Source organism: Pseudonaja textilis, chromosome 2 (assembly GCF_049901715.1).
Source record: "Pseudonaja textilis isolate UNSWEBS1 chromosome 2, rPseTex1.2, whole genome shotgun sequence".
Taxonomy (NCBI): Eukaryota; Metazoa; Chordata; class Lepidosauria; order Squamata; family Elapidae; genus Pseudonaja; species Pseudonaja textilis.
The window spans coordinates 107759818-107787467 of record NC_141991.1 but is presented as its reverse complement, the minus strand read 5'-3'; the positions used below and the strand labels follow the sequence as shown (position 1 = coordinate 107787467).

Below are 27650 nucleotides of genomic sequence, written 5' to 3'. Positions count from 1 at the left end.
CTTAATTTACAAATGGAATTATTTTCAGAAGGAAACAAATGCTGGATTTTTCAACTCTGATGACTCTTTATCTAAAAGGATTTTATTTTTTTTGGTTGGAAAGCATGTTTGAGATTTTAAATTTCTACGAGCTCTTTCTTTTTCTCCTTCCTCCTTAGGTGTCCATTCCTGCATAGAACTACTGGTGATACAGAACGGAGATACCATCTACGTTACTATAAAACTGGAATCTGCATCCATGAGACTGATTCAAAAGGAAATTGCACCAAGAATGGCCTTCATTGTGCTTTTGCTCATGGACCACATGACCTACGTTCTCCAGTTTATGATATCAGGTGGGTAGGGAATAAATTTTGTGATATTTACTTGCTAAATCTAAATGGAAATCCTGGAATTTAAAATGGAGGTAAGAGTAACTGCAGGGAAGGGGAATGGAGCAGGGAGGGCAGAAGAACCCTGTCTCTTTAGATTTTTTTTCCTTTCCAACAAGTCTTTACGTCTGCTGGAAGAGAGAGACTGTCACCAGTTTTTCCTCTTCTCTTGGATACTGGAGAGGAATAAAACTAAGCAGTGGAAGTTAGTAGGAATAGCAACTTCATCGAATATGTTCCTACCTGAGCCTTAAAAAGAAAAACAACTTTGATTGCTTGGCCTATTTTGTTTTCCCTTACCAGCCAAACTAAAAATGGTCGTGGAGCTATAGAGCCCTAAGGCATGCATAGGAAATTGAACTGTGTTTTCCATGGGAAAACATCACTTTTTTTCCCAGAACAACAGGCTGGCACTGAGATGGAGGCTTCGTGGTAAGAATACATACTCAACAAACGGCACACCATTTTGGCACTAGGTTGAGGCAGATGTGTGAATGAAGTCAAATTATCATCAAGCATCTGTGAATACAGTTGGAGGTACATGAGAAAGAAAAAAATCTTTTTTCATTCTCCTCAACCAACTGCTTCTTCCATGATGCAGCCAACAGACATCTGGGATCTGAGGGAGAGGAGATGCCCAAGGGGAGAGAATAAAATCAGAGGAAACAGTTAAGAGCTGTAAGTTCTGCAAATCACCCTTTTCCATTGCAATTTTGGTGGTGATGGTTTCTTTTCCTAGGCTACCTTTTACCTCAGCTTTTAGTAGGAATCTAAATGTTATATAGAAATATTTTTTTCGAAAAAGCCAATAGGCACATACGTTTTCCTTTGAGTATCTGTACCTGCATAATTATAATTCATCTATGTTCCCCAAGGGAGCTTCAGGCCATGGAAGCTTTGCAGAATGGCCAGACCACATCAGAAAGTGGCATAGAAGGTCAGTCTGCAGTTGCTGCTAGCCATGCTATGATAGAGAAAATACTCAGTGAAGAGCCAAGGTGGCAAGGTAAGTTCCTTGGTCTTTTACACAGTACTGAATACAATTATACTTGAATTAGTCTATCCTCTAAAAAGCATCTTTGTATAGGAGTAAGTACGCTTAGGATTTTAATTGACTAATTATACTTATTTTCACAGACACAACATATGTTTTGGGAAACTACAAAACAGAACAGTGTAAGAAGCCCCCACGCCTCTGTCGCCAAGGTTATGCCTGCCCTTATTATCATAATAGCAAAGATAGAAGAAGGAGTCCTAGAAAACACAAATACAGGTACAGTGCTTCAAAACCTGATTATAAAGGGCCAAGATTTTACATTTTCTTCATTTGGATAGTGACTTTACTCTAATCTCAGTGTAATAAATACATCAATCATGGTGGGAAGATTGCATTTCATATTAAGTAGTTAATTCATGGATCAGGATTACATCTGTGTAGGATGCTACCATAAGTAAGGATTACAGTGTATGTGATTTAAGCCTGTTGCACTCAAATATGATGTCAAGATAAAAAAGAAAATAATCCTTGTGCAAAATAAGTTCGTATATGAGTAGGTGGCTTTCTTTGTTATGAAGGGATTTCCAAGTTGTAGTTCTCAGCATTTTGCCCCATTGTAATTGAATTCTAAGAATTAATCAGGGAATACTTATTGAGATGCAACTGTTCTGTTATGATATTCAGAATATTGTTTCCTCATGAAAACTGGAATGAACCTCAAACCTAATGGCCTCAGAGTGAAAACTCTGAGATAGCACCTTTCTGAGTGTATTTCAAGAAAAATCATTATACCACCTAATCATATGCTGATTAGCAGTTCTTTATCTCGTTTGCTTACATTCATGCTGCCATGAGCACTATTTTGAGAGATGTTTCAGGGCTCAGCTATAACCCAACTACATATTTATAAATATTAGCTTGGGCCAATTTGAATTAAATAGAAAATTTCTTTTAGCATTCTTTGATAAAGTGCAATTTGTCCTTCTTGAGGAAGTCTAGCAAATAGTAAAGGTACTCAGTGCCAGAAATTAAGCTATATAAATATTGTAGATACAGTTACTCTGTTTGGCTCAAAAATTATAGGACTTTCTAATTTGTTCTTTTTTCTGCCTATTGCTAAAGATCCTCCCCATGCCCTAGCGTGAAACATGGAGATGAGTGGGGAGATCCTAGTAAGTGTGACAATGGAGATGCATGCCAGTACTGTCATACCCGTACAGAGCAACAGTTTCACCCAGAGGTAAAGACTCTTCCTTGTTGGGCATTTACATAGACAAATGCAGCAATTACACAATTTACTGAAGATGATAAACAATATAATACTCATGCTAATTACTGTTTTGATTGCCTCGGAGGATGATTTACACCAGAAACTAGTTGAGGGAATACATTGGTTTGTCTTCTTGGTGGCTTTTGATACCATCAAGCATGGTATTCTACTTGACCATCTGGCAAGATTGTGCCTTGGGAACACTGTTTTGCAACAGTTTTGGTCCTTCCTGTCAGAAAGTGCTGCAGGGGGACTATGGTTTGACCTTCTAGACTTATAGTGCCCCATAGGGCTTGGCTTATCCTCCTGTGCTGTTTAAAGCTACATGTAACTTCAGAAGGAACTCATTCAGAGCTGTGGCAACCTGCTCAATTCCTCCCTACCTTCTAATTTCAAGATGCAACTGGTCTCTTTGAAGTTTGCTCATTTTTATAATAGACTGGATGACAGAGAACAAGCTGAAGTTAAATCCAGAAAATGGCAGTGCTCTTAATAAGGAAACACTTCGGTTAAGGAGAAAACTAGACTCCTTAAAACTAAACTAGGTGAAGCCTCTTCTGTAGCCTCATGAAGATATAGAGGCTTTACAGTCAGGGAAAAGCTTTCTCGTGTGTGCTTCCCAGGCTATGGAATGACTTCCCCCTAAAAAGAGCTGGGTTTTTATTTAAAAAGATTTATGTTTTATACATGCATGTTTTATTGTTTGTTTGGAAATATAATGTATAGATTCAATAATATATAAAATATGAGTTCAATGCATCCTGTTTAAAAGCCTTTCTGTTGTTTAGAGATTGTGAAATTGCTTAGAAACTCACTAGAAAGATTTAAGATTGGGCTCCCTGACAAGGGTGCTTCTGAAATATACTAGAGAGTTCCAAGTTGAGGACAAGGCAGATTGATAGGAAAACAGCTTTCCAAAGGCCACAAAATCCCAGCAATTTAAAACAAAGTTGGGGGTGTGAAAGGTCTCACAAGGAGTCAAAAAACAATAAACTCAACTGTCCCGGAAAGAAGATGGCATGTGATCATAGTGACATGTAGGAACTATGCCAAAGCCATGTGTGGAAGTGCCAGGACGGTGTGGCTAGCAAATGATCCAGGACATCTGGATTGATTTCCATGTAATTGAAAAGTTTTCTTCTGAATTACTTCTTTTGCTGAAAATGCATTGCCTAAACTGAAATAGGCTTCCTGGTTAGCTCCATTTGATGGGACAATCTTTGAGTAAATTGCAAAGATAATTGACACTATGGTTTTACATGCATATTTAAGGATAAACCCTTAGAGCAGTGGCCCCCAACCTTTTTTGTGCCACGGCCCGGTACCGGCATCACAAAATGATCCGCGGCCCGGTACCGGCATCAGCACGCATGACAAGGCAAGGCGAGCCGAGCGACCGGCCAGCCAGCCATCCCCCACTTCTCCCCGCCACCTTCAACTCCTCCTTTGTACCTTTGTCGATGGGCTTCGCTCGGGATGGCTTCGGGACGGTCGCTCGTCGCCTTGCCTTGGGTGCTGAAAGAATCCTCGCGCCTTAGTTTCGTCAAGCCCCCTTCGATGAAACTAAGGCACGAGGATTCCTTCAGGACCCAAACGCCGCTTTCCAACCGGAAAAGCTCACCCGGAAGCACTTTCTCCTCAAACAAGATGGCGGCACCCAGCAAACCGGCAGCCTGGTAGGAAATGTTCCACGGACCGGGACCGGTCCGCAGCCCGGTGGTTGGGGAACCCTGCCTTAGAGGTTCTGTGTAAATAGCCATAGATTATTCTATAATTCAGTCCATATATTATTTATATGTATGCATCACTGGAAATAGTTCTTTAAAGATCTGAGGTATAATTCTATACGTATTAAATTCAAACATAGGCTGGGGCTCTGGTTTATATGCAGCTTTCAGTCAACCAGAGTCCTCCAAATTTTATTTTTAGAATGGTTGTTGTTTTTTTGCCTTCAAGTTAGTCTGATTTCTGGAGACAGCCTGGATAAATCCTTGCAGTTTTCCTAGCAAGATGTTTAGAAGTGGTTTGCTATTGCCAGCTTCTTAAAGCTGAGTGAGAGTCCATGATCACTCAATTAGTTTCATGTCTAAGGGCGGACTAGAACTTACAGCCATTCAGTTTCTAGCCTAGTGCCTTAAACCATCACGCCACTACTGGTTGTCTTTTTTGGAATGACAGGCAGGAAACATATATTATCCATATCTAAGTGATCGAGTTAATTAAATTATATTAAATTAAAATTTATTTATTTTAGATCTGCCTATTTTGTGCTTTGTTTTTTGGAATGCTGCCCATCCCAGTATGCTACTCAAAGACCCAGCATAGCCTCGGTCTCCAAAGACTTATGCAGTCTACATATAAAGCATATCCGAAACATCAAACTTTTTATTGTACTTCTTAATACATTTATCTCTTTCTAAATCCATTGCAAGCAGCTGAGTTTGAGCAGCTTCATCTTGTCCCAACTGTCTTTTTTGTTTTTTATTTTTCCCAGATCTACAAATCCACAAAATGTAACGATATGCAGCAATCTGGCAGCTGTCCCAGGGGACCCTTCTGTGCCTTCGCACATGTAGAACGTAGGTGGTCTTCTCTTGATGTAGCAATATTCTGTCTACTGAGTGTTGTCCTGAGTGTTGTTTAGAGTACAACATTACTTACTGTATTAAACAAGGCAAGTACAATTCTAAGCAACCAAACTTCCTTCTTCCCCATAATTAGTTATATGGGGAGACCTAAAAATAATATATAATGAATTTTATTTGAGACTGCATTTTTTTTAGAAGGTAGCCTTCAGTCATCAGATGGTTGATAGCTTTGCACTTTGTTCTCAAAGCAGAAGTGACACCCAGTGGCTGTTTAAGGATGCTGTGAATGATACTGTGTACTGTTTATTTTGAAGTTGTAATTTGCTATTGGTATAAGTTAATTCTGGGGAACAAAAAAGGAACAAGTGTTTTATTTATTTTTTACTATATTGTTTCTCATGCTCTTCCTTCAATTATGAAACAAGGGCACGGTGAAGGAAAAAAATGCAAACAATTTTAGAGCTTTTGATACTGACTGCTTCCCAACAATGAAGATATCTACAATTGCATTTGGAAATGCCTAGAGCATCCAGATGTTATAATTCAGTCATCCGTTTATATTGTCTATTTTCACTTTTTAACAAGGATAATCACTTGAGTCAGAAAAAGTTGGAACAGAAGCACAAACCTTCAAGAGATCACTCCCTGAACCCCTAGTTGCCATCATAGGCAGGAGTGATTTTTTTCACTCCTAAATGTGCATCACTTTTTGTACACTCCAAATCCCAGAATTTCAAAGTATTCTGGATCCATGATTTTTCAGATTAGGCCTCTTCCTGTCCACCTTTTGCATTGAGGATAGGATAAAGATTGTCAGCCTTTTCAAATGAACAATGGGGATATGCAAATCTCATGAAAGAACTCACAGCAGATAGGGCTTGTGTTTTGAGGGTTTGGCTATTTTTAAGCTCAAAACTAAATAAGCAGATTACTAACTGGTAAACAATTCTGTGATCGTATTATGTCCACGTTGAAAGATCAGTTATTTTTCAATCATAAATAAAAGCATTTTTAATTTTTGAAAACATACATAGTTTGGGGGTTGATTACATTTTTATTTCAATATGAACCTGCTTTTACGTTAGAGTTACTTTTAGGTCTTTTCAGGCGATATGAAAGGAATTTCAGCCAGACCTTTCCAGTATGATTCAGTTATTTAAAATGTTTATATTTTATTGTTAGTTGTCTTGAAGCCCCTTTAGGGAGAAAGGTGGAATATACATTGAATAAATAATCATAAGTGTGATAAACTAGGGCAGCATAAAGCCTAATTGAAACAACTACTATGAATATGTAACTGCTCTTCTTTAAGACTATTGGTATAAAGGAAGACGTTACATTCTCTGCCTTAGTTTTGTGATGCCTTTTTGTTTTTTCTGTAGTGGTTTGTAGATTGCTGTGTGTGGAAGATCTGCCCTTTAGAAGGGGTGCCAGGCATTGCTGTTTACCCTTTGCTCTTATAGAGTTGTTGTGAACCCCATTTTGTAATTATTTATCACGTGGTTTGTTTTGTTCTGTTTCCTATAGAACCACCACTTAGTGAAGATTTACAGCCAACGTCGGCTGTCTCTAGCCCAACGCAAGCTGGCCCTGTAATGTACATGCCCTCAGCAGCAGGCGATTCTGTTCCTGTCAGCCCTTCTAGTCCACAAGCCCCAGACCTTAGCAATGTATGTAAAATTGTTACAAAATTCCTCACTGAGCATGTGATACTGCAGTTCTCTCTAAATATAAGCTCTTTCTAAAAGAACATTGCTGACACTTTTTGATCCCAAAAGCTTGAGTTTATGTTTGTGAATAATGGCAACTGCTTCTACATCTTGGGTGTCCAACCTTTCAGCTTGCCTGGGCCACACTGAGTGAAGAGGAATTATTTCCTCAGATAAAATGTATAATATAGTGGATGTATATAAATAACACATAATAATGTTAAAAGTTTATGACTTTGAGGGGGTCACATTATTAGCTGTGTAGGGCTACGTGTGGCTTGTGGCCCACAGGTTAGATACATCTGTCCTAGATAAATTACTGGTTCAGAGCTAGCTCAGCATCTTTGTAACATTTAAATTGCACAAATTATGTTAGTTAGTTCTAGTTATTCCTCCACAGAATCTTGCCACTTTTCAATTGAACTGATCCAAACAATTTTTAGAAATGGAATTGCTATTACCTAGCATAACTTTTCACCTTGGGTGCTTTTGAAGAGTAGATTATAATACTGCATGAGATCTTACACATATCCCAGTCCAAATTTGTATCATACCATGACACATACTACATATGTAATATAGCTGACAGAAAGAGTAAAGCTGATTTTAATTAAAAATATGCCCAAGTGAGTGAACCTGTGTGTCTCCTAGAAATCTGTAGTCCATGTCACATGATGTGTTTCGTTTATCTTTGTACTGTAGGTATGGAATAAACCAGGAACGCTACCAACTAGCCCTACTTCTGCTACAGTAAGTATTCTCTCTAGGAAAAGAAACATTATTTTGAACTGAGGAACATATTCCTTCCATTATTGTGATAAGCATCTCCAAATTGCCTGTTTTCTGAAGCAAAACATATTTCATGGTTTTACTTCTTCCACTGTGAGAATTCCAAACCATTTTAAATATGAAAACATCAATTTTCAGTAAGAAATGTACTTGATTTTGCATTAGAAATTCATATGATCTATTGAGACTGTGGCAGTTCATGCGGTATCTGGATCTCTCAGAGTCGCAGAAAGCTGTTAAAGCATATGAACTACAGAGAACAATCAAAGTTGCAGTGAAGATATTCTCATCTTTAAAAATATGGCTTTGATGAAAAAATGCTCAATATTTCTAAGAACTGAGGCAAAATGTAATTATTTAGACTTTTATTAAATTGTATATCTTTGTATATCTCAGTAACCTGATTGAATTTAACAGTTTAGCTTTTAGAAGTTTACTATCAGCTGTGATACAGAGGTAGAGAGTGTTATAATCTGATACACAAATCATCTTCTTTTCTTCCTGCTTCTATTAGATCCTCTGTAGAAATAGCAGTCTTGGAAGCCCATCTAATTTATGTGGATCCCCTCCTGGTGCAATTGGAAAACCCCATAGTTTGGAAAGCATTGGTTTCCCCACAGATTCAGTAACTAGTGCAAGTAGCTATAAAAAGGCGCCCGGATTTGAACGGGAAGACCTGGTTGGAGCAGAGTATCTAAAAAATTTCAAATGCCAGGTAGGTATAAAATACTAGAAAAAGATATTGGATGTATGTATGCATATATGTATGTATGATATATAATATATTGTTTTCATTAATGATATATATTAGCTCTGGAACCAATTGTTAATACTTCATGCTAGATTTGAGGTACCTGTGAGTGCCTTAATATCTGCAGATAAACCCTTAGAATCTGCCTGTTCATCCTAATTTTATAAAACTACATTAATATTAGTTTTTTTTTCTATTGCAACTTGGATGCACTGCAAAATGAAGAGATGCCTTGCAGTATGCTTTTTACTTCCTTGGAATACCTTTTGTATTCCATAAGCAGAAAACCCTTATATGCCACGTGAGCCTAGTAGCATCATTGTTAAAAACTGACTATGATGAATGAATTGAAAGGCATGCATTCCTTTGAAGTGGTCCCAGGCATTCAGAAAAAAAGGAGAAAGTGGCGTGGCAAATACCTCCCTGTCTCTGTAATGGTGGTTATTATAAGAGTACTAACTTATGTGAATTGGTTTTAGGGCTGATATGCAGGCAAGTAATACATATTTGTTGCAAACTTCCTGTCATGGATCTCTCTATAGCAGTAGTCCCCAATCTTTTGGGCACCAGGGACCGGTTCTGTGGACTGGAGTCGGCGTGGTTTCACGTGCTATCTGCATCCCATGGATGGGGCTTACCTTGTTTGTGCAGACTGGTTTCTGGCATTCTGTGGCCCGGGACCAATCCACAGACTTGGAGTTGGGGACCTCTGCTATATAGTATTGCGGGAATCTAAGAGGTGCAGGTCATGAGAACTTATGTAAACGCAAGCAAGTATGAAGAGGCTTTTGAGCAAGAGATAATGACATTTCTAGAAAGGTTTTGTATTTTAAAGAAAAACAAATCTCAAAAGAATTGGAAGTCTGGGAAAGGACATTCAGAATAAACATATTTGTTCTATTTAATGTCAGTTAGACTTGGAAACTTCAGAAATGATTCATAAAATAGACCAAAATAAAAGTTATGCAAATATAAATTCATATTTTAGATAAGCAAATGAGAATTTATTCAGAATAGTTCTTGCTAACTGACTGCCTCATTTAATGACCAATGGGGGGGAAATCTTTTTTTCTTCAACAATTATGGCCATAATTCAAGCCCATTTCACTGATAATACAGTACTATTATCCTGTATTATGAAGTTAATCATACTGTTTCTAAAGTAATTTGTATCTTTAGGCATAGCCTATCCAGATTTTCCTTCCCCTTCACAGAACTTTTTAAATCTATATAAACAACATTGCCTTCCATTTGTTATCCCCATGTATTTCGCTATCATTTATCTCTTCTAGTTTTTTAAAAGTAGATGTTAAAGAAAAGAGAATATATCAGTACAATATGTTTCGTTTGCTAGTGTCAGGAATTCCTCTGGCCCTCTCCTTCGTAGTTTACAGAAAGTAACAAAATAAGAGAAGAAGTGCTGTAAACATCTGAAGAAGTTGACAATTTCAGTGGTATGTAATATCTTTTTCCCCCTTCTAATTACTGCAGCAGGCAAAAATCAAATCCCATTCCATGGAACATAGAACCCAAGAACAACCTCTGTTACAACCCAAGCAGGTACGTTACCCCAGGGGATGCTGCTTAGTTTCTAAAGGCCCATATAGTCTCATGTGTAGATTTCAGTTGGTGATATATGTGAAAAGCTAATTGGAAGTTGAAAGGATATTGACACTTTCCTAAGTGTTTGAGAATCAGTCTAGTTTCTTTCAGATTAAAAAAAAATGTAGTTGGTGTGAATAGATAATTATGAACTCAGAATTTTGAATACTGCTTGGACTAGATAGATTATTGGAGGAAGGTTCACTGCAGTTCACAAACCTTTAGTTTAGGCCTCCTTTGAATTTGGAATGGCAAGATTATACAGTCTTCATGAATTATATAAACTTGATGGTATGATGCAGCTAACAATGTACATGAACTGATTAACAATTAATCAGTGAAACGACTTGCTTCTAAAATTTGTGGGTGCTCCGACACTGGAGGTTTTCAGTGAAAGATTGGACCACCATTTGAAATGTTATATGGTTTCCTGCTCGAACTGGAGGTTGGATTAGATGACCTCCAAGGTCCCTTCCAACTCCATTATTCTGTTACTCTGTTCTAAAAGAATCCCAAACAGTCTTCCTTTATTGTGTTGTATTGTGTTGTATTAAATACTAAGAACCAATCAGCTGCCCTGAGTGTACCTTAGAATTAAAAGAAAAGATATAAATGTTAGGCAGAAATACTTACTTTATGGCAAGTACATCATTACTTCTCTCTGAATATTCTGTTGCATCATAGGAATACATGAACGTATTTTCAACACATCAATACATGAATTTATTTTCCTCTTTCAGGATATATTAGGGATTCTTCCAGTTGGCAGCCCACTGACATCTAGCATCTCCTCTAGCATTACTTCTAGTTTGGCAGCAACACCACCGAGCCCAGCAGGCACCAGCAGTGTACCAGGCATGAATGCCAATGCCCTTCCTTTCTACCCAACTAGTGACACTGTGGAGTCCGTGATAGGTAATACTGCCTATGCGCATTGATGGTGCAGGGAATCCAGAAGAAGCATATCCGTTATGGGTGGGAAGGCTTCGACTGTTTTATTTAAAGGACCTACAGTAGAAACTATGCTTTATTGCTTTGTGACTTGGCTGATGACTTATATTTAGTATGAACTCTTTCATATTTCATAAATTAAATTATAGAACAATCTTACATAACAAGTCCCATAGCTGAATTCTGTAAAAAAATATGGCAAAAACTACAAGCAGTCCTTTATCTTTTTAAAGGCTAATAAATTTATTGTGGAATAAGATTTTATACAACAATAAACTTATTGGATTGTGACACAGCTCTGCTGTTTTTGCTAGAGCAGACAATGTGACAGGATGGTCAGTGAAAGATCATGATTGCTCCTAAATCTCTGTGTATATGTGTGTGTAGATCTTGTTTGATGTTTTTCATCATATCCTATATTTCCTGAACTCATAAGTCACCAAATTGGCTCAGTGTGCCATTGTGTGGGCCAATCCACTAAAAATTCAGTCCTGTGACATATATAATCTGTTACTGAGCAGCTGTTTTTATAAATATTTTTAAAAGATGAAACTTTTCATTTATGACAGCAATAACAAAACATTTCAAGTGCAGATTTTAAAAAAGATTTTATTTACATTTCTGTTTAAGGGTTCATATGTTATCATATTTACATTTCTAAGACTTTCCAAGAAGAATAAGAGTGCAGATTGTACAAGGATTACCATTTCTCATTTTTAAATGTATTATTATTATTATTTTTATGGTTGATTGCATAGTCAACCAGATTTTTAAACTGGATTTGGCATTTTTGTCCACTGAATCCTTCCCAAGGACCTGGGAGAGACAAGTATTGTTTAATTATATTAAAGATATCGTCGCAGGATATATTCTGTTCCAAGTAAAGCTGCCTTTTGCAATTGACTATTATTATTATTGATATTGATATTTAGCATTGGTTGATACATGTCTCTTATTCTCCAGGTAACTTATTATCATTTTTATTAACTGTTGATGTTCTATTACAGGCCTGGAATGATACAAATAAAAGAGACAACTCTTGCCACTAAATTAAAACACTTACGAGGGATCTGGTGGGGAATATGTTTCTTAATTCTAGACAGGGACCTTCTTACACTTTCTAATAGGAAATTGCTGAGGAAATCTGAAACCCTTTTATGTGCTTTCTAAATGCTCTAGAAGTAACCTTCCAGGCAGTACTTTAAAACTGAATATAAACTATGCAGGAGGGTGAGGGAGGGGAACATCCATTTTCAGTATCTAAAACTGTTTATTATTTGTATTGTAGCCTTTATCTTTTTGAAATGACAAGAATGTCATGCATATAGCACAACCCATGCTATGCTTTATAAGACAACATTTGACAAGACATAATGCATTGGCTAGGAATACCCCCAGGGATGATCCTGTGCAGGTTTGCTCCATCTCATCCCCAACTGGCAGTGTCCGTGCTACATGGCTGGCTCATTATTGGGCCACTGCTAGCTATAGCCTGTTTCATAGGATATGCTAATTCATTTTCCCTCCCCCCCCACCTACACACAACCTCTTATATTACTGCCATACACACTTCCTTCTTTCCACTACCATACTTGCACCTCATTCCTATTGCCATCTCCTCTATCATTAATTGCAATCCAAGTTGCTCTCCACGGTGGAATTCCTAAATATAGGATTAGTGAATTCCAATCATTATGCATCATGGACACCTAGGTTGCCAGGTGACTGGGACGGGCACCTGTTATGAAAGCCAACCCTGGATGTACTTCTACCCAAGGTCAAGCTGTACAGCAGGTGTGCAGGGAGATCTGTTTTGCATTGCTGTTGTTTCCAGTGTCAATCTATGGGATCAGCCTGATACTGAAGAGACTTCGGATTCAGATCAGGCAATAGAAAGACAATATTGAAAGCTGAATCATTTAAACGACTAATGGCAGCCTTGCATTGTAGATTCTCCGGTCCAGAGCAGTGACATCTCTTTGTGAACTCTTTGGACTTCCCTTTCCCTTGTTGGTCCTTTTTGTAATATATAATTGGTGCCTCTGTCTGGCAGAGTCTGCCTTGGATGACCTGGACCTGAACGAATTCGGAGTGGCTGCCCTGGAGAAGACATTTGACAGCAGCTCGGTGCCCCACACGAGTGGCATCATGATAGGTACATGAAAGCAACAGAGCTTTCTTTGATCTTCTGCCAAGCAGGGTTTGCCCCATCAGCTGGCTGAAGCAGCCTAGCAAGCTCTCAGAACCAGCCCTTACATGACGTATTGGTTAAAGGCCAATGCGGGACCTTAGAGCCAAAGGACCCTCATTGGTTAGCAAATTGGAAATACCTTTCACTGGTTTCTGATGTCCCAATTACGTTTACGAAATAGGCATGGCTTATTTTGCTTTACAATATCTTAACAGTGGCACACTAAACATGTTCACAAAATTCTGACACAAGACTATCATGGAAGGGGCGGGGAATTGGTTTAAATAGTAGGAAACAAATTGGATTGGTATCACTGTTCTGCTGTCACAGGATCATGGCAAGGCATGTCGCCACACATTGACAAACTACCGCTTGTGTATCTCATCCCTTGTATGTGGTCATTTCAAACCAGTGTCTTTTTTATTTATTTTTTTGCTCCATGTCTGGTTTTCAAGTGAATATAGTCTATGCAACCTTGCTATGTTCTAAGTGTACAAATCCCATTAGTAATTGACAAAACATTTCTTTGTGCACTGAAACTATGTGCAAATCGGTAAGTGCCTTCGGGCTCACTGCTGCCACTACACTTTTTTAAAGGCACATCCATTAGCTTAAAACCACTTTGGTATCAGATGTTTTTTTTTAAATTGCAAAAGAGTTTGCAACTGTCTTTCCATCAACACATAGTTTTATTTCAGCATATCCTGTCCTTTAGTGTTGTTGCTTCAGATTTGAGTAGTTCTGCAAATTAGAATTCGCCTATCATGTGCCCAGTATATGTTCTGTTTTCTCAAAAAATGGTTCTACTTTGAGGAGATAGTATTCAACATAAAACCACTTGGCAGTGATACTGTGCCCATATTGATTTGGGCTAAGATCAGTTTGGAAATAAATAGGGAGAATATGGCCCCTTGTTGTTTTTCCTTTAGAGTTAGGCCTTATTCCTGCAAGCGGCATCCTCTTTGGTTTCATATATATGAGTGAGAAGTTGGTTTTTCAGTTTATCGGAAAACTTTGTTGCCTTGCAAGCCATCTCATATACCGTACCCAGAAGAACAAATTGGTTGGTCTACAGTTGCAACTTTTAGGGTAAAAGGAGGATGGGAAGTTCTGCGCCACATAGGAGTCCCTTTAATTTTGAAGCTTTCACAGGCAGTGCTATGTGTCCTCAAGCATTATTAAAACTGAGAAAAAAATTATTCCTGCAATACTAACAACTTTCATGGGCTAGTGAGTTTGATTTCTTTTCTGTGCCATGTAACTGGGACTCCTCTAGCCAAATGGGAAGGTGATTTACCCTGCTCCCATTCCTGGAGATGAAGCATAAATAATTGCTATGCTACCAGTTTACTGATCTCTTCTGCTAGAACATCTTATGACTGTGTTTCTGCATGTAGAAATTAAGCTCCGTTTTTTTTCCTTCGGCACAGTGCCTGAATACAGAAGTCTGTCCCATTTGCTATCTCTTAACAAACTTTTATCCTTACGATGGAATGGGAGGTTCAGCTTGCAAGAATATCTTTGGCATGATCTATAAAAAGTAGAGATGCCATTTAATTCAAATGACTGTCCTTGAAAAATGTACTTCTTAATCTATACGATTTGACAAGCACCTATTTTCCCGTTCTTTAAAAAAAGCATAAATCATAATTATATTCTAATTATGATATATAATCATGATATAATCATTACTAGATACTATAGTTGTCATAAAAATGTAGTCTCTTGAACTATTAAATAATGGGGATAGTAGAAAATTAATTTAAATATGTGTATAAATAGTGTTATTACGGAGCTACAAGAATTGAAAATCAGCTATCTAAATATCTCTTAGATTGTAAGCTGTCTTTTGTGTACTGGAGAACTTCTGATTCTTAACTCTAACCCTAACCCTGACTCCCAGTGTTTTGCAGCTAACATTCATTAGTTTACTTTTTAACCTTCCTTGGCCCTACGACAATTTTTACAATACCAGCTCTGAAGGTATAGAAAGGTATAGATTAGAGGAATATTCTGGATTCACCCATCCTTTTACTGGTGCAGAGAGTGAAGCAAACACCTGCTGTTCAAATTCCTGTGCTGTGCTTCCACTCATAGTTCATGGCTTCCGCATTCCCATACTTTCTGTGTGTTCTTTGTTCAGGTGGGAGTTTGCTGCAAAGTTCTGCTCCTGTAAATATCCCTGGGTCCCTTGGAAGTTCTGCCTCCTTTCACTCTGCCTCTCCTTCTCCACCGGTCAGCTTATCATCGCATTTCCTCCATCAGTCCCAGGGACACTTAAGCCAATCAGAAAATACTTTCCTGGGGACATCAGCTTCTCATGGATCATTAGGTAAATGCCCAATGTAAGCATGAGAGTATATCTGTTAACATGTTCACTGTCTATGCCATGTAAGTATTTTCCTTTTTTTTTTTAAATTAACTTTCATTTGAATGTTCACATTTTTGTTGCCATCTAACATGATGTATTGCCCAGTTTCTGTAAAATTAGACAAGAGTCATTAGATCTAAGGTTAGTGATAGGATTTAACTTTTTTGAACAGGACTACGTTGCAGACAAAGAATGAATCAAATAAATCCAGTATAGGTAGTCCTCGACTTAACAATTCATTTAACATGTGTTCAAAGCTACAATGGCGCCAAAAAAAGTGACTTACAAGCAGTTTACATACTTAAAACCATTGCAGCATCACATGATCAAAATTTGGGCACTTGGCAACTGGCATGTTCTATGATGACTGCATTGTCCTAGGGTCGTGTGATTGCCATTGCAATCTCCCCAGTTGGCTTCTCTTAAGCAAAGTCAGTGGGGGAAGCTGGATTCACTTAAACAATGTCATGATTCACATAACAACTGCTGTGTTTCATTAAACACTCATACCAAAAAGTCCATGAAGACTCACTTGACAACTGCCTTGCTTAGCAACCGAAATTGGTCGAAAGTCCAGTATGACTGTACCGTTGAAGACTTAATAACAAAGAATAATTACTAATTGTGCATGGATTTCAGAGGGAAGGCTGAACCTTGAACTCACATCTGATTTAGTTTGGATAGGTGATTTCAGATTGCAGCAAATTCAATCTCAAATATGCAAGTAGACCCATTCAATAGACTGAATGTAGAAGTTCAGTAACCATGTGAACAGCAGTTCAATTCCCCTGAATTCCATTTTTCAATTCTTGACTGAGGGTTTGAACTCTTTAGGAAGATCTGTTGCAATATTTATTTAATGAGTCCCAAACAGGGCAAAACTGGTTACTGATATGTCTGTTAATAATTTATAACAACTGTATGAATATGAAATGTCATTAGTTATCAGTTTTAATTCACACAGAATAAACTTGTCATACCTACATTGCTTTCACTTGCAAATATGATTCCTATAAACAAATATTCTGACAGCACCTGAACAAAATATTTCTCTTTAGATGTCAATTTTAAAGCAGCATCTGCCTTATTTTTGTGTGAATCTTACAACAGTAGGCATAAAAGCATTGATTATTTGATCAGATGTTCTAACATTGAAGTCTAGCATTAAAATGAGGCCTTGGGTCACATTTTGTGTTTAATGAAGGAAGTACTAATAACTAGCGTGTTTCGCAAATTTAAGCAATGTGCTGCTTCTGTTCTATTATATATATTATGTACATTAGACTGAGAAATTGAAGAAACATCCCAGAAGAAAACAATAACGAGCCAGGTTTTTTGGGTTACCAAGGAGACAACACAGACATGTCCATATAATCACCAGGAATTGAGTTTGATTTGATGGAAACCATGTCTTTTTCATTATATGTAACCAATCAGACTCAGAGGTAGTCATGCTGTGAAATACATTCATTGAAATCAACAAAGGAGTTGTAGATAGCTTATTGGTTTCAGTTTGCTAAATTAGGCTAATGTTTTACATCTGCAAACCAATATTTATCTAATGTCCTCTATGTTTGTATAGCATAACCGATTTTTATTCCACAATAGGTAAGACATATGAATTAAAAGATTAAGAATTGACTAGAAATTAAGGATTCATAAAAGAATTAGGCGGGAATGTTGTTTCGAAGCTGGTGAAGAGACCTTAAAATCAAGTCATATGTTTTCACGTGTTCGGTCATACATGTCTGTCGCATTTGTAATCATTTACTTTGAACAAACTCATTGCTCCATATATTGCAACACTTTTGATTTTCAGCACTGTGCAATTGACGCACTTTAGTAACTAGGGATGGCAGATCAGGCAGATTGTAAGAGATGATTGCAGAACAGACCGATGCACCCCACTGTGTAAGAAAGGACAGACAGTATTAGGATATGATTGAAGGTCCTAAACAAATATATTACACTGAAATCAATACTTAAACATTCATTTCCCAGGATTCCTTATTCAGTAATACAACTGGATTGATTCATAAGGTAATTATATCCAGTTCATTAAACTCCTTTCTCTGAAAGGAGTGTACGTATATATCATATATCTGTGCTCGGTTTGCATCATCCTTTATTTATTTATATATTAAAGTTAAAGTTATCACATACATACAGGGATATCCAGCAATGAGCATATGAGCTATTCTTATTGCAGTTGTGTACACATTGACCTGGAGGTAGGTCCTCATTTAATTAGAGTGGAACTGATTTCTAAGCTGACATGTAAGGATTGGACTGTAAAAGGCATCTCACAAAGAGGCTGCCTAAGGCAGAGGGAAAGATTATCTTCAATGAGTAATTTAGCTCTAGAATATTTGTTCCTGCAAAAACATAAACAGCTTTCATGCTTACAAAAACAGTGTCAGCAGTAACATGATAGCAAATCAACATGATGAATGACCTAAAATATGTAGAATTTTAAGAAATATTTTGTTATAAGCATACATTTCTTTATGCTTTTGAGTTCTTCTGCAATACTGTGTGCCTTCAATTTAGCAGTTCTGTGTGGTCAATTTATTTCAAGACTATAGCCATGCTTTTTATAGTGTAGCTTAAGCACTGCTGCTGAACAGCAAACTTAAACTGAAAGTAAACTATATATTCTGCGTGGAAAAAAAATATTTTCATGTGCCTGGAGCAGAGAGATACCTACAAAAACTCATTTGATTTACAGCATCTTTCCTTATCTGAGCAAATGTTTGGTAAGAAATAGATCCATCCTTGTTCTGCATACTTGCTGGATCACCCTTATATTCTGAAACTAAACACTTCACTCCATTTTTCTGTGTGATCTCTGGCAGACAGCAGAAGAGAATTAGTTTATCTCCACCAGATATGGAATGGTTGTATGCTGTGATTTAAATGGAGTAGATCCAGAAGCCTACTTTATATCGTTTTTAAGAATGAATCAATTTTACCGTATAAATGTTCTCTCAGCAGAGCAAATTAGCCAGTCCTTTTTCTCTTAGAAGTATCACTGGATTTTTACAGTCACACTTTCAATACTATATAGTGGGTGGTATATCTTTTCCCCTTAATATCAGATTCTGTGCCTCATTCCAGTGCCTTATCTAAAGATACATTGATCTGTTGTTATGAAAAGATTTCTCAAATTAACATTTGAGGATCTAGTTGAGGGCACTCTACCTTATTTTAAATTGATTGATGCTGAATAACAACAAAACAGAAATAACATTACTATAGTTTAATATACTCTATTATAATTTTTCTGTGAAATGTCCAGATGGACATTTGGTCTGTTAACAATTGTGTATTTGAAATGAAAAGAAAAGATACTGTGATATAACATATATAATACTAGGAAGAGAATGTTGTGTGTATTTTCAAAATTAAGTGGGTAGAGAAAAATTGAATAAGTGCCAACATATATTCAAATCCAAGTTTTTAGACTTCTGGCTGCATCATGAATTAGCTGTATGCTACTTTATCTTGGCTTCTGCCCACAGGAACAGCTAAACAAATTCAAATTCTTCCATCTCTCATTTCCTTAATGTGTGAACTGAGGTCTCTTTACTTCTTTCCTAATAAGACAGAGTTATCAATCGTAGTTTGCTGTGTGTTATGATTCTGGCTTCTTTAGAGCTAAACAAGTCAGAATTTTCAATTGGCTTTTAATGGATGAATCTCAGAGGGTTTCTTTAACTGTTCCCACTAACAAGAGTAGCCAATCAGGAGTGGCCAGGTAAAAAAAGACAGCAGGGCAGGGTTTTGATCATGCCAGAATTCTAAAGATATCTAACTAAATATGGCATCAAATGTGGTCCTAAAGATATTAACAAATAAAGTATGAAATAATGGGTGACTGTTTCATTTTGTTCTTAAGCATCTGTGCGCTGATTGCTGTTCCCTGAAGCCTAAGCCTTTACCGAGAGTTTATGGTATATTCGTTCCTCATGTGCTCTGTGTGAATCTGCACTAGGTAATTCATCCTGTATCTATCTACACTGCATTTGTGGATTAAGTGTACTACGAAACTGCTTCTGGGCATCGTTGGCACAAGATAGTCAGCTGCCACTCTTTTTGCTAACGCTGAAGTGGCAGACTGACAGTGCACATACATGCATATCCCTCCCAAACGGTTTTCAGATGCAGTATTGCCCAATTAAAAAAAAAATGGCAGCATTTTATTCTAGTTTTCAAAAAGATAGTTTGGGACAAGAAAAAAAAAAGTGAAATAACATGCTTTTCTTGTCTCCACGTGAAACAGGTTTAAATGGAATGAACAGCAGCATATGGGAGCATTTTGCTTCAGGAAGTTTTTCACCCAGTACTTCACCTGCATTTCTGTCAGGTCCAGGTGCTGCTGAACTGGCCAGGTTGCGGCAAGAATTAGACGAAGCTAACAGCACGATAAAACAGTGGGAAGATTCTTGGAAACAAGCCAAACAGGTAGTGTGGTTGGCAGGGTGTGTGTGTGTGTCTGTCTGTCTGTCTGTGTGGGTGTGGTTGGTTGGTTGGTTGGTTTCCTAAAGCATTCATGGTAGCCCTAGAGTAATGAGTAATTTGAGATCTAAGAGAGTAGCTGGCATAATTCATTTTGTAATGTAAGCTCCCCACAGATCTTTTTACTAATGGACAAAGAAAAAGACTGATATTCTAGGTATGCAGAGGAGTAGATTTCAAATTGTGATGCTAAGCCCAAACATTCTTGAGTTCCTCTGTGACAGAGTTCCCCAACCTTTCCAGCTTTGCAGAACGGCAGGTGGGAGAGAAGGGATAGTTCTGCGCGAGCGTCAGACACATACACTCGCTGCTCATGCAAATGGAACACGCGTGCATACGCCTGCCTGCTGCTTGCACGAATGGGGATGTGCACACCGTGCATGCTCACCCGCCACTTCTGCAGCCCGTTACAACTCAAGGCCCGCTAGTGGGCTGTAGCCTGGGGGTTGGTAACACCTGCTCTATGAGTATTCCTTTTCTAATTTGAATTTGGACTCATCTACCTAAAGGTTTCATGCAGCTTAAATTGTGCTTCACCTCTAAAATGATATTCTCTTTTCCTTCACAGTTCTCCAATATACTATTTGTTTTTATTTATTTGTTAAAGTTTTATGCTGCCCATCTCACTGATGCAGCAGCAGTGCAGCCACTTACAATACTATTCTTGACCTAGGGCAGGGGTGTCAAACTGTAGGCTTGTGGGCCAGGTGCATCATGCATAGGCCACACCCACACCAGCTCCGCAAAGGGAAAAAAAACGTCATGAAATGTCACATGACTGACATACTGTAAAAGTACTCCTTGATTCTTGCTAGGCTGGATTGATTGTTCCCTGAACTGGCTAGAGAAATTGCTGCCTATCTGCTGCTATTCTCTTCTGCTCAGCATAAAAGCTATGTTAAACTTTTAAGGGTCTATCTTAAGGAAATCTCAGGGTCCCTTTTGGTCCACAGACAGAGAAGCGCGACTGTGCATGTCCACAAAAGCATGCCGATCGCCTCTGAGCAATCACTATACTCCCCCAATGAGCTGAAACAACTGGAGTAATTATTTTAAAAGTGGTTTGAAGTGCTGGCCAAGCTGTGGGGACAACGTGCTACTCTAGACCAATTCATACATCTACACTTGTAAGAGAAAAAGCAGACTTAAATGTGCATCCTCTTCTCTTGTTGATATTTTGCTCAGAGGATTTTCTCAGAAACACGCCCTGCATTTCTCTGATCATGTTCATGTTTGAATGGGTTTGTTTCGCAGGAATTCATACAGATAGGAAAACTGATCTGCATACAAGGCATTTGAAAGGATATTTCAGAATTGATAGGTATATGATGTGTCATCAAGAGATAGAAGAATTCTGACCCCAAATTGCAAATGGCTAGAAATAGCTATTCTTCGTCATATAAAATGATTAAGAGAAGCTACTAATATTATTTTACTTTGGATACACAGGCCTGTGATGCATGGAAAAAAGAAGCAGAGGAAGCTAACGATCGTGCAAGTACAGCAACCCTAGAATGTGAGTTAGCCCGGGAACAGAGAGAAACCTTGGAACTGCAAGTCAAGAAACTCCAGGAAGAAATCGAGCGGATCCATACTGGCCAGGACCCCCAGTTCCTGCGCTCATTCTCTGATTTAGAAAATCTCTCCTTGTCCACACTCTATAATCTCCAAAAACAGTTGCGTGCCAATTTAGAAAGAGTTGATAAGGTGAGTTTGAAGTGGAGGTATGGAAACTTTACATCACATTTAACTCACGATGGGATTTTTTAATAAGTTAAATAAACACTGAAGTTTAAATGTTGGACCCTATTTTTCCTGGAAGGAATAGCAGAAGTTTTTTCATCAGGATGCAGCCCTTTCTCAGCAGAAGAGGAAATTTTGGGGTGGGGGGGGTTAGGGTTGGTGGGGGGGGGCGTGTTCTTCAGGCATGATGAAATACTAGGCAGTTGCTCTTCAGATCAAAGTGAGGCTGGCTTTTTACCTTGAAAACAGGCTCAAGTACCGGTACTCCTCAATTTACGACCGGTTATTTAACTACTGTTCAAAGTTATGATGGACCACCTGTAACAGATTACAGGTTACAACATGACTGTGTTTTGGGCTTACATGACCTCATTTTGGGCACTTGGCAACTGGCTCACCTTGATGCCATTTCCAGCATTCCATGGTCACATCACCATGATTTGCACCATTTTTTGTTGGTTTCCGACTTCTTGGTGCCAGCAAAAAATGTCTATTGGAGAAAATGGATTCACTTAACAATCATCATGTTCATTAAATAACAACAGGGTTTGCTTAACAACCACAGTGTTCACTTAACAACCTTTGTAAAAAGAATAATCCCACGATGCCTTGACTTACAACTGCAACAACTTACGAAGGTAATTCCAGTTCAATTATGGTAATAACTCAAAGACTACCTGCAATGATTAAAATCTCAATGCATTATTTGGTTTCTCTGGTATTGTTTTAAGAGACTAAAGGCAAGGAAAAGGGAATTTTGTCATAGTAGTCTTAAAAAAATTATATATTTACAAAAAAATTCTCTGTGTCCTGGTCTTATATTATATTTTAGTAATGTGTAGTGTCTAGTTAGTGCAAATATTGTAGGAAAATCATGGGAAAAAATATGGACCTCTTTCACCCCAAACTGTAAATAGTCAAAAGGTACAGTATACATTTTCTTTGCATAGGCTTCCCCTCAGCCTTTAGTTTATTTTGTTTGAAGTTGAGGAGGATGAGGATGAATTCAGTCATCTGTTGAATAAAAAGCGTCTTTCAGTCTGCTTTTATTCTTGGCAGTAGTTGGTAACCTATTCTACATTATGGAGTAGTAACTCAGTCTCCCAACCTGCTAGTGGCTTTTCAGTAGTGACCTTTAACCTTGGAGGGGAAGGGTGCTTATATTCCCATTTTTACTTAGACAGCAGAAAGTTCCCCAAATCAAGCAAAAACTATATCATCCAAACCCAGCAATTGTTACCATATTTTAGGGGTTGCTAGGGAGTGCCAAAGCTGGATGTGGGCAATGGATTTCCCTCCCCTCTCCCCCCCCCCCCATATTCTTTATGGTTGCAGACCAGGCCATTTTTCATCTAATAGTTTCCTGGATCAAGGGGTTAGTATATCAAGGGAGACCATTTATTTGACAGCTCTTCTGAGCTGCAAAATAAGTTCTGGAAAGAGAATAGAGAAGAAGAAGAAAGTTACCTACACCAGTTAGAGTAGGGGTATGGCCCGGATGGGTCACATGCTGGCCCCACCCCTGCCCGGTTTAGCAAAGAGGGTGGAAAGTCCCGATACATCACATGATGATGCTGTGACGATGCAAGTTTGACACCCCGGAGTTAGAGGAACAGAAGACTGGATTGTTACATAGAAAACTGAGCTAATGAAATAGTCCTTCTGTCTATGGAGATTCTCAGTCATCCAGGTCATGGTTGTCCCAAAGGTGCTTTTTCAAGAGGCAACTGGGCTTTCTGGTTTTTCTCTGAAGACGTTTTGCTTCTCATCCAAGAAGCTTCTTCAGCTTCAGAGCTGAAAACCAGAAAGTCCAGTTGCCTCTTGAAAAAGCACCTTTGGGAAATGCCTTTCTCTTTTGAAACCCCCTCCCCCAGCCCCTTGGACTATCTCTGGCTCCTTCAGTAGTTGTTTATTGAAGATAAAAACAGTTGTCCCTGAGGGCCATTCTGTTTTACTAACAATCCCCCTTGTTTCTCCTTTCTCCCACCCCACTTCTTCTCTTTTCAGGCAGTGTTTCAGTTGCAGTCGGTGAAATGCCTCAAGTGCCAGGAAGAGAACCGGGTGGTACTACCGTGCCAACACACTGTGCTGTGTGAAACATGTGCCGAGGAGGGTGAATGTCCCATCTGCCATCCCAACAGGCCACATGCTCTCCAGTCGTGACTGTACTAGGACATTTGTTTAGCATATCACATAGAATTTTTAAACTTTTTCAGACCTATATATTATATATATATATATATATACACATATATATATATATACATATATATGTCTATATATATCTGTGTGTGAATGTGTGTGTATATATGTACGTATGCACACACACACATAAAAACAAAATATTAGTTGCAGAGCACTTTTTTAATACTTTGCATCTCCCATTTAAAGGATCCCTGCTCCCAACCCATGCAGTCCCATTAATTCTAACACATTAGGGACTTTTAGAGCAGTTTTTTAATATAGATCAAAGGGCCATTTGCAAAATCTGTTTCTCCTCCCTCCCTTTTTTAATTAGGAAATAATCTTTTTTTAGCCTTTTCTGGAGAGATATTTAGAGGGAGGATGAAGAGAGTTTGCAAGTGATTTCCAAGCTAAGGATTGGGTTTTGGGGGAAGAGAAAAGATAGAAATAAATTTTCAATTCATTTCCTTCTTTCATACTATAGTATTTAGTATTTTTATTTGTATCACAACCATTACAGGTGTGCAAAGCCTTTGAAGCAACTCTTTTGCAATGCACAAAAAGGCAAGACATCTTTCTTTAAATTGCTAAAGCAGCTGTATTTTTTGCAATGTTCACTCCAGGAATGGCTTTCAAGGCTGCTGGGTAAATCTTGCAAAAGGATGATTTGTTTTAACAATTAGAAGAGTGATGCTTTCTTCATGCTGTGTGCTTTCTGAAACACTTCTTTCACAGGCTTTATGCAGCCATAATAATCTTACCCGTGCTGGTCAGTAATCCCTGCTTATGAGCCTCAATGATTCAGCATTCTTGTGGCCTCCAGTATTGTGAAAGTTTCTTGACTTGTCTCTTGGAAAACCAAAAGTTCCTTTTTTGAAAATCATTTTGCATACTTCTTTAATTCTGTCCAAGGAATAAAAACACAAAACACACTGTAGAGGTGAGGCCAAGGTTAACATACTTTTTTTCATCAGCATTACTCTGCAGTAAGACTTTGAGAAACTTCAGTAGCACTTTTGAGTGGGACCTTGTAAAGAAAAAGTTTAGATTTGTAATCTGCATTATCATGGAAATGGAGAAGAGTTTCAGAATCAGGCTTTGATAATGGAGCCACTTAGAGTCTTTTTGGTCTGTCTAAGAGAACTTTATAACTCACCAAACAAATTACAATCCATTAAATTTCCTAGATTTTTACCTCCCTGCAGAAATTGAGCATTTTAGTTTTTTTTTTTTTAAAAAAACAGATTACAGATGGCAATACATAGTGGGCTGTGCTTGGCTCAGTAATCTAACTTGTTTAGTATTGAATACTTGGTATTTCTTGCCAGTAGGAAGAAACAAATCAACACATTTCCTTTATTATTCTTATCTATGAATGGTGCTGTCACAAGTGTTGTAGCTAAAAGCAACCAATGGCCCTTTGTGCATTCAGAAATGGGGAAGATGCAGATTTGCAGCACAAAATCACCTTTCCTGAACTGCGCAGCACTTCATATTGTTAACTTAGGGTAAGTGGTCACCAACACAAACATGGGCAGAATGCCGCAGAGAAGATGTATTTTTATCTGCCTGTCATAAGGCAAAGTGATTTCTTTTCCTATCTTTATCCACATTTAATACAAGAAAACGTCTGATAAGGTTTACATAATATAGCTGACAACTTTTGTTAGAGTTGCAAACTGAACGAAACTTGGATTCCCTAAATTAGTAATTTCTGCTAAAATACAGAATTATGGTGAAAAACAGAAAAAAGACAGTTTTGCAAACATTTAGAAGCCCTTGTATGAATTTGGTCGCAGGATGTAAGTTCTCAAAATGTTTCACACTGAACATAAATAGCTAGAAGTGGTGAATGTAACAGTGCAGAATGAAAACTGATGAAGAATGTGAGATGTCACAGTATCCTCCTTTGAGATTAGTTAGCTGTTTAGGAATTAAAGCTCTTAATCCACTTTCTTATGATAGAATTATCATGAATACCACAAGGGCCACATTTCACCACATGAAAGAGAAAGAGAAGGGAAAGTTATGCTCAGAAACCACACTGCTTCAGTTCCAAAATACATTCCTTTTTCCTTATTACTAGGAAATTTTCTCATTTCCTTGAAATTTCTAAGCTTTCCTTGAGCATCTACATTAGGTGTTCTTCAGGGATCAATTATGTTAATCCCATGTTTCACTAGTCACCTTCTTGTGACCATTCTCTTGGGGATGGGAATATTTTTTGAGCTTACACAGGATACACCCTGTGTTTGGAGAATCCAAAGAATGATTCTAAAGAGGAGAGGAGAGAAGTATTTACTCCTGCAGTTCTATTTTGGCATTTATACCGCCAATAAGAAATGTTTTCCTTCCTGCTGCTCTGCTTTTCTTCACAAAGTATCTCTTAATTTTTACCTTTAGTTTAGCATCACCATTAACTCCCCTGGTAAGTACAAATTCTCTTTCTGGCTGGGTACCTGCCAGCAGACAACTTCAATGAAGACAGTGTATATCATCCCCAAATGACTGAAATGTCTGAATTTCTACGCATGTTCCTTGTCGTGGACTTACTAGACAAATACCTAAATCAGACAATATGGGCAATCTTTTGTCCTGGATTGAAATGACCACTCTTATTATCCACTTTCTGGATGCAGTGCATCCGGTCCAGGGGAATACATAAGTTTGGCTTGTTTAAAACAGATGGACAGTAACTAACTGTCAAGAGTAAGTGTCTTGAGACCCAGGCAACAATCAGCTGGGTTTGCAGGAATAGCCATTTATTTCTCATGCTTTTGTGGGCCAGCTTGAGTTAAATGTCCAGGCTCTAAGCAGATCTTATTAAAAATCAGATTTTAAAAAAATGTGGAGTAATTCTAAGCATGTTTACACAGAATTTAGCCCAACTGAACTCACTAGAACTTGCTTCCTAGCCAATGTGCTTCAGAGTGCAGCATCAGCTAATCACTTCCTTTGAGAATCCATGTGCACTCTCCCCAGAGTGTTTTACAAAGGAGTGTCAAGTCACTGATTATGTTGATAGTTTGATTATGTGTGTTAAGTTCTAAAAAAAATGATATTGGGGCCTAAATCCAACTGACTTTCAATGAAATTTATGGTTTTGAATATTTCTTTTTTAAAATTTGTATCCAGTGAATGTGTTGTCCTACTGTCCCTGAGTGATAGACTTCTCACTGCAGTTTGTTCTTACTCAGACAGCGCAACAGCTTCCAGTCGATGAAAAGCAACAGTCCACTCTAGAAGGACTCTAATCTGCCACTTTGCACTGGGAGTTGTTTAATGTGTAAAAGTGTAATATTTAGAATTTACTCTCACTCCCTTGCTCACCAGTCTTGCTTTGTTTGCAGTAGTTGACCCTCTTTCCTAACCTAAAAAAGCACTGGAAACTCTGTCTTCATAAGAGGGATCCAGCCATTCACCATCAAGATAGTTTTTCCATGTGTAATTCAAGTACATCATTAGATTTGCTTCCATAATTCCGCCCTTCTATATTTGGGGGGTTAAATATGCATTCCCAGATAATCTCAAAGTGCAGCTCTGGTTAGGTTTTTTTTAATTAACTTTTATGTTTGATAAAACTGCTTTTTTCAATGTGTATGTTGTACTAGTATC

General features: G+C 38.0%; 1 protein-coding gene across 3 annotated transcripts in view; it reads left to right on the top strand.

The window, feature by feature from the left end:
• UNK (unk zinc finger) overlaps positions 1-25262 on the top strand; it is a 61976-nt gene extending 36714 nt beyond the window's left edge. Inside the window, exons 3-17 of one of the 3 annotated variants that reach the window (XM_026702007.2) lie at positions 159-335; positions 1247-1377; positions 1509-1644; positions 2491-2608; positions 5133-5217; positions 6754-6896; positions 7638-7685; positions 8239-8439; positions 9967-10035; positions 10818-10992; positions 13082-13183; positions 15363-15551; positions 19957-20054; positions 21558-21815; positions 23859-24516. In XM_026702007.2, coding sequence (XP_026557792.1) covers positions 159-335; positions 1247-1377; positions 1509-1644; positions 2491-2608; positions 5133-5217; positions 6754-6896; positions 7638-7685; positions 8239-8439; positions 9967-10035; positions 10818-10992; positions 13082-13183; positions 15363-15551; positions 19957-20054; positions 21558-21815; positions 23859-24014 — 2086 coding nt within the window. In that variant the 3' untranslated portion in view covers positions 24015-24516. Of the gene's footprint in view, positions 1-158; positions 336-1246; positions 1378-1508; positions 1645-2490; positions 2609-5132; positions 5218-6753; positions 6897-7637; positions 7686-8238; positions 8440-9966; positions 10036-10817; positions 10993-13081; positions 13184-15362; positions 15552-19872; positions 20055-21557; positions 21816-23858 lie in introns of all 3 variants that reach the window. The other 2 variants (XM_026702006.2, XM_026702008.2) reach the window with 2 other exon arrangements.
• Positions 25263-27650: the final 2388 nt, after the last annotated feature.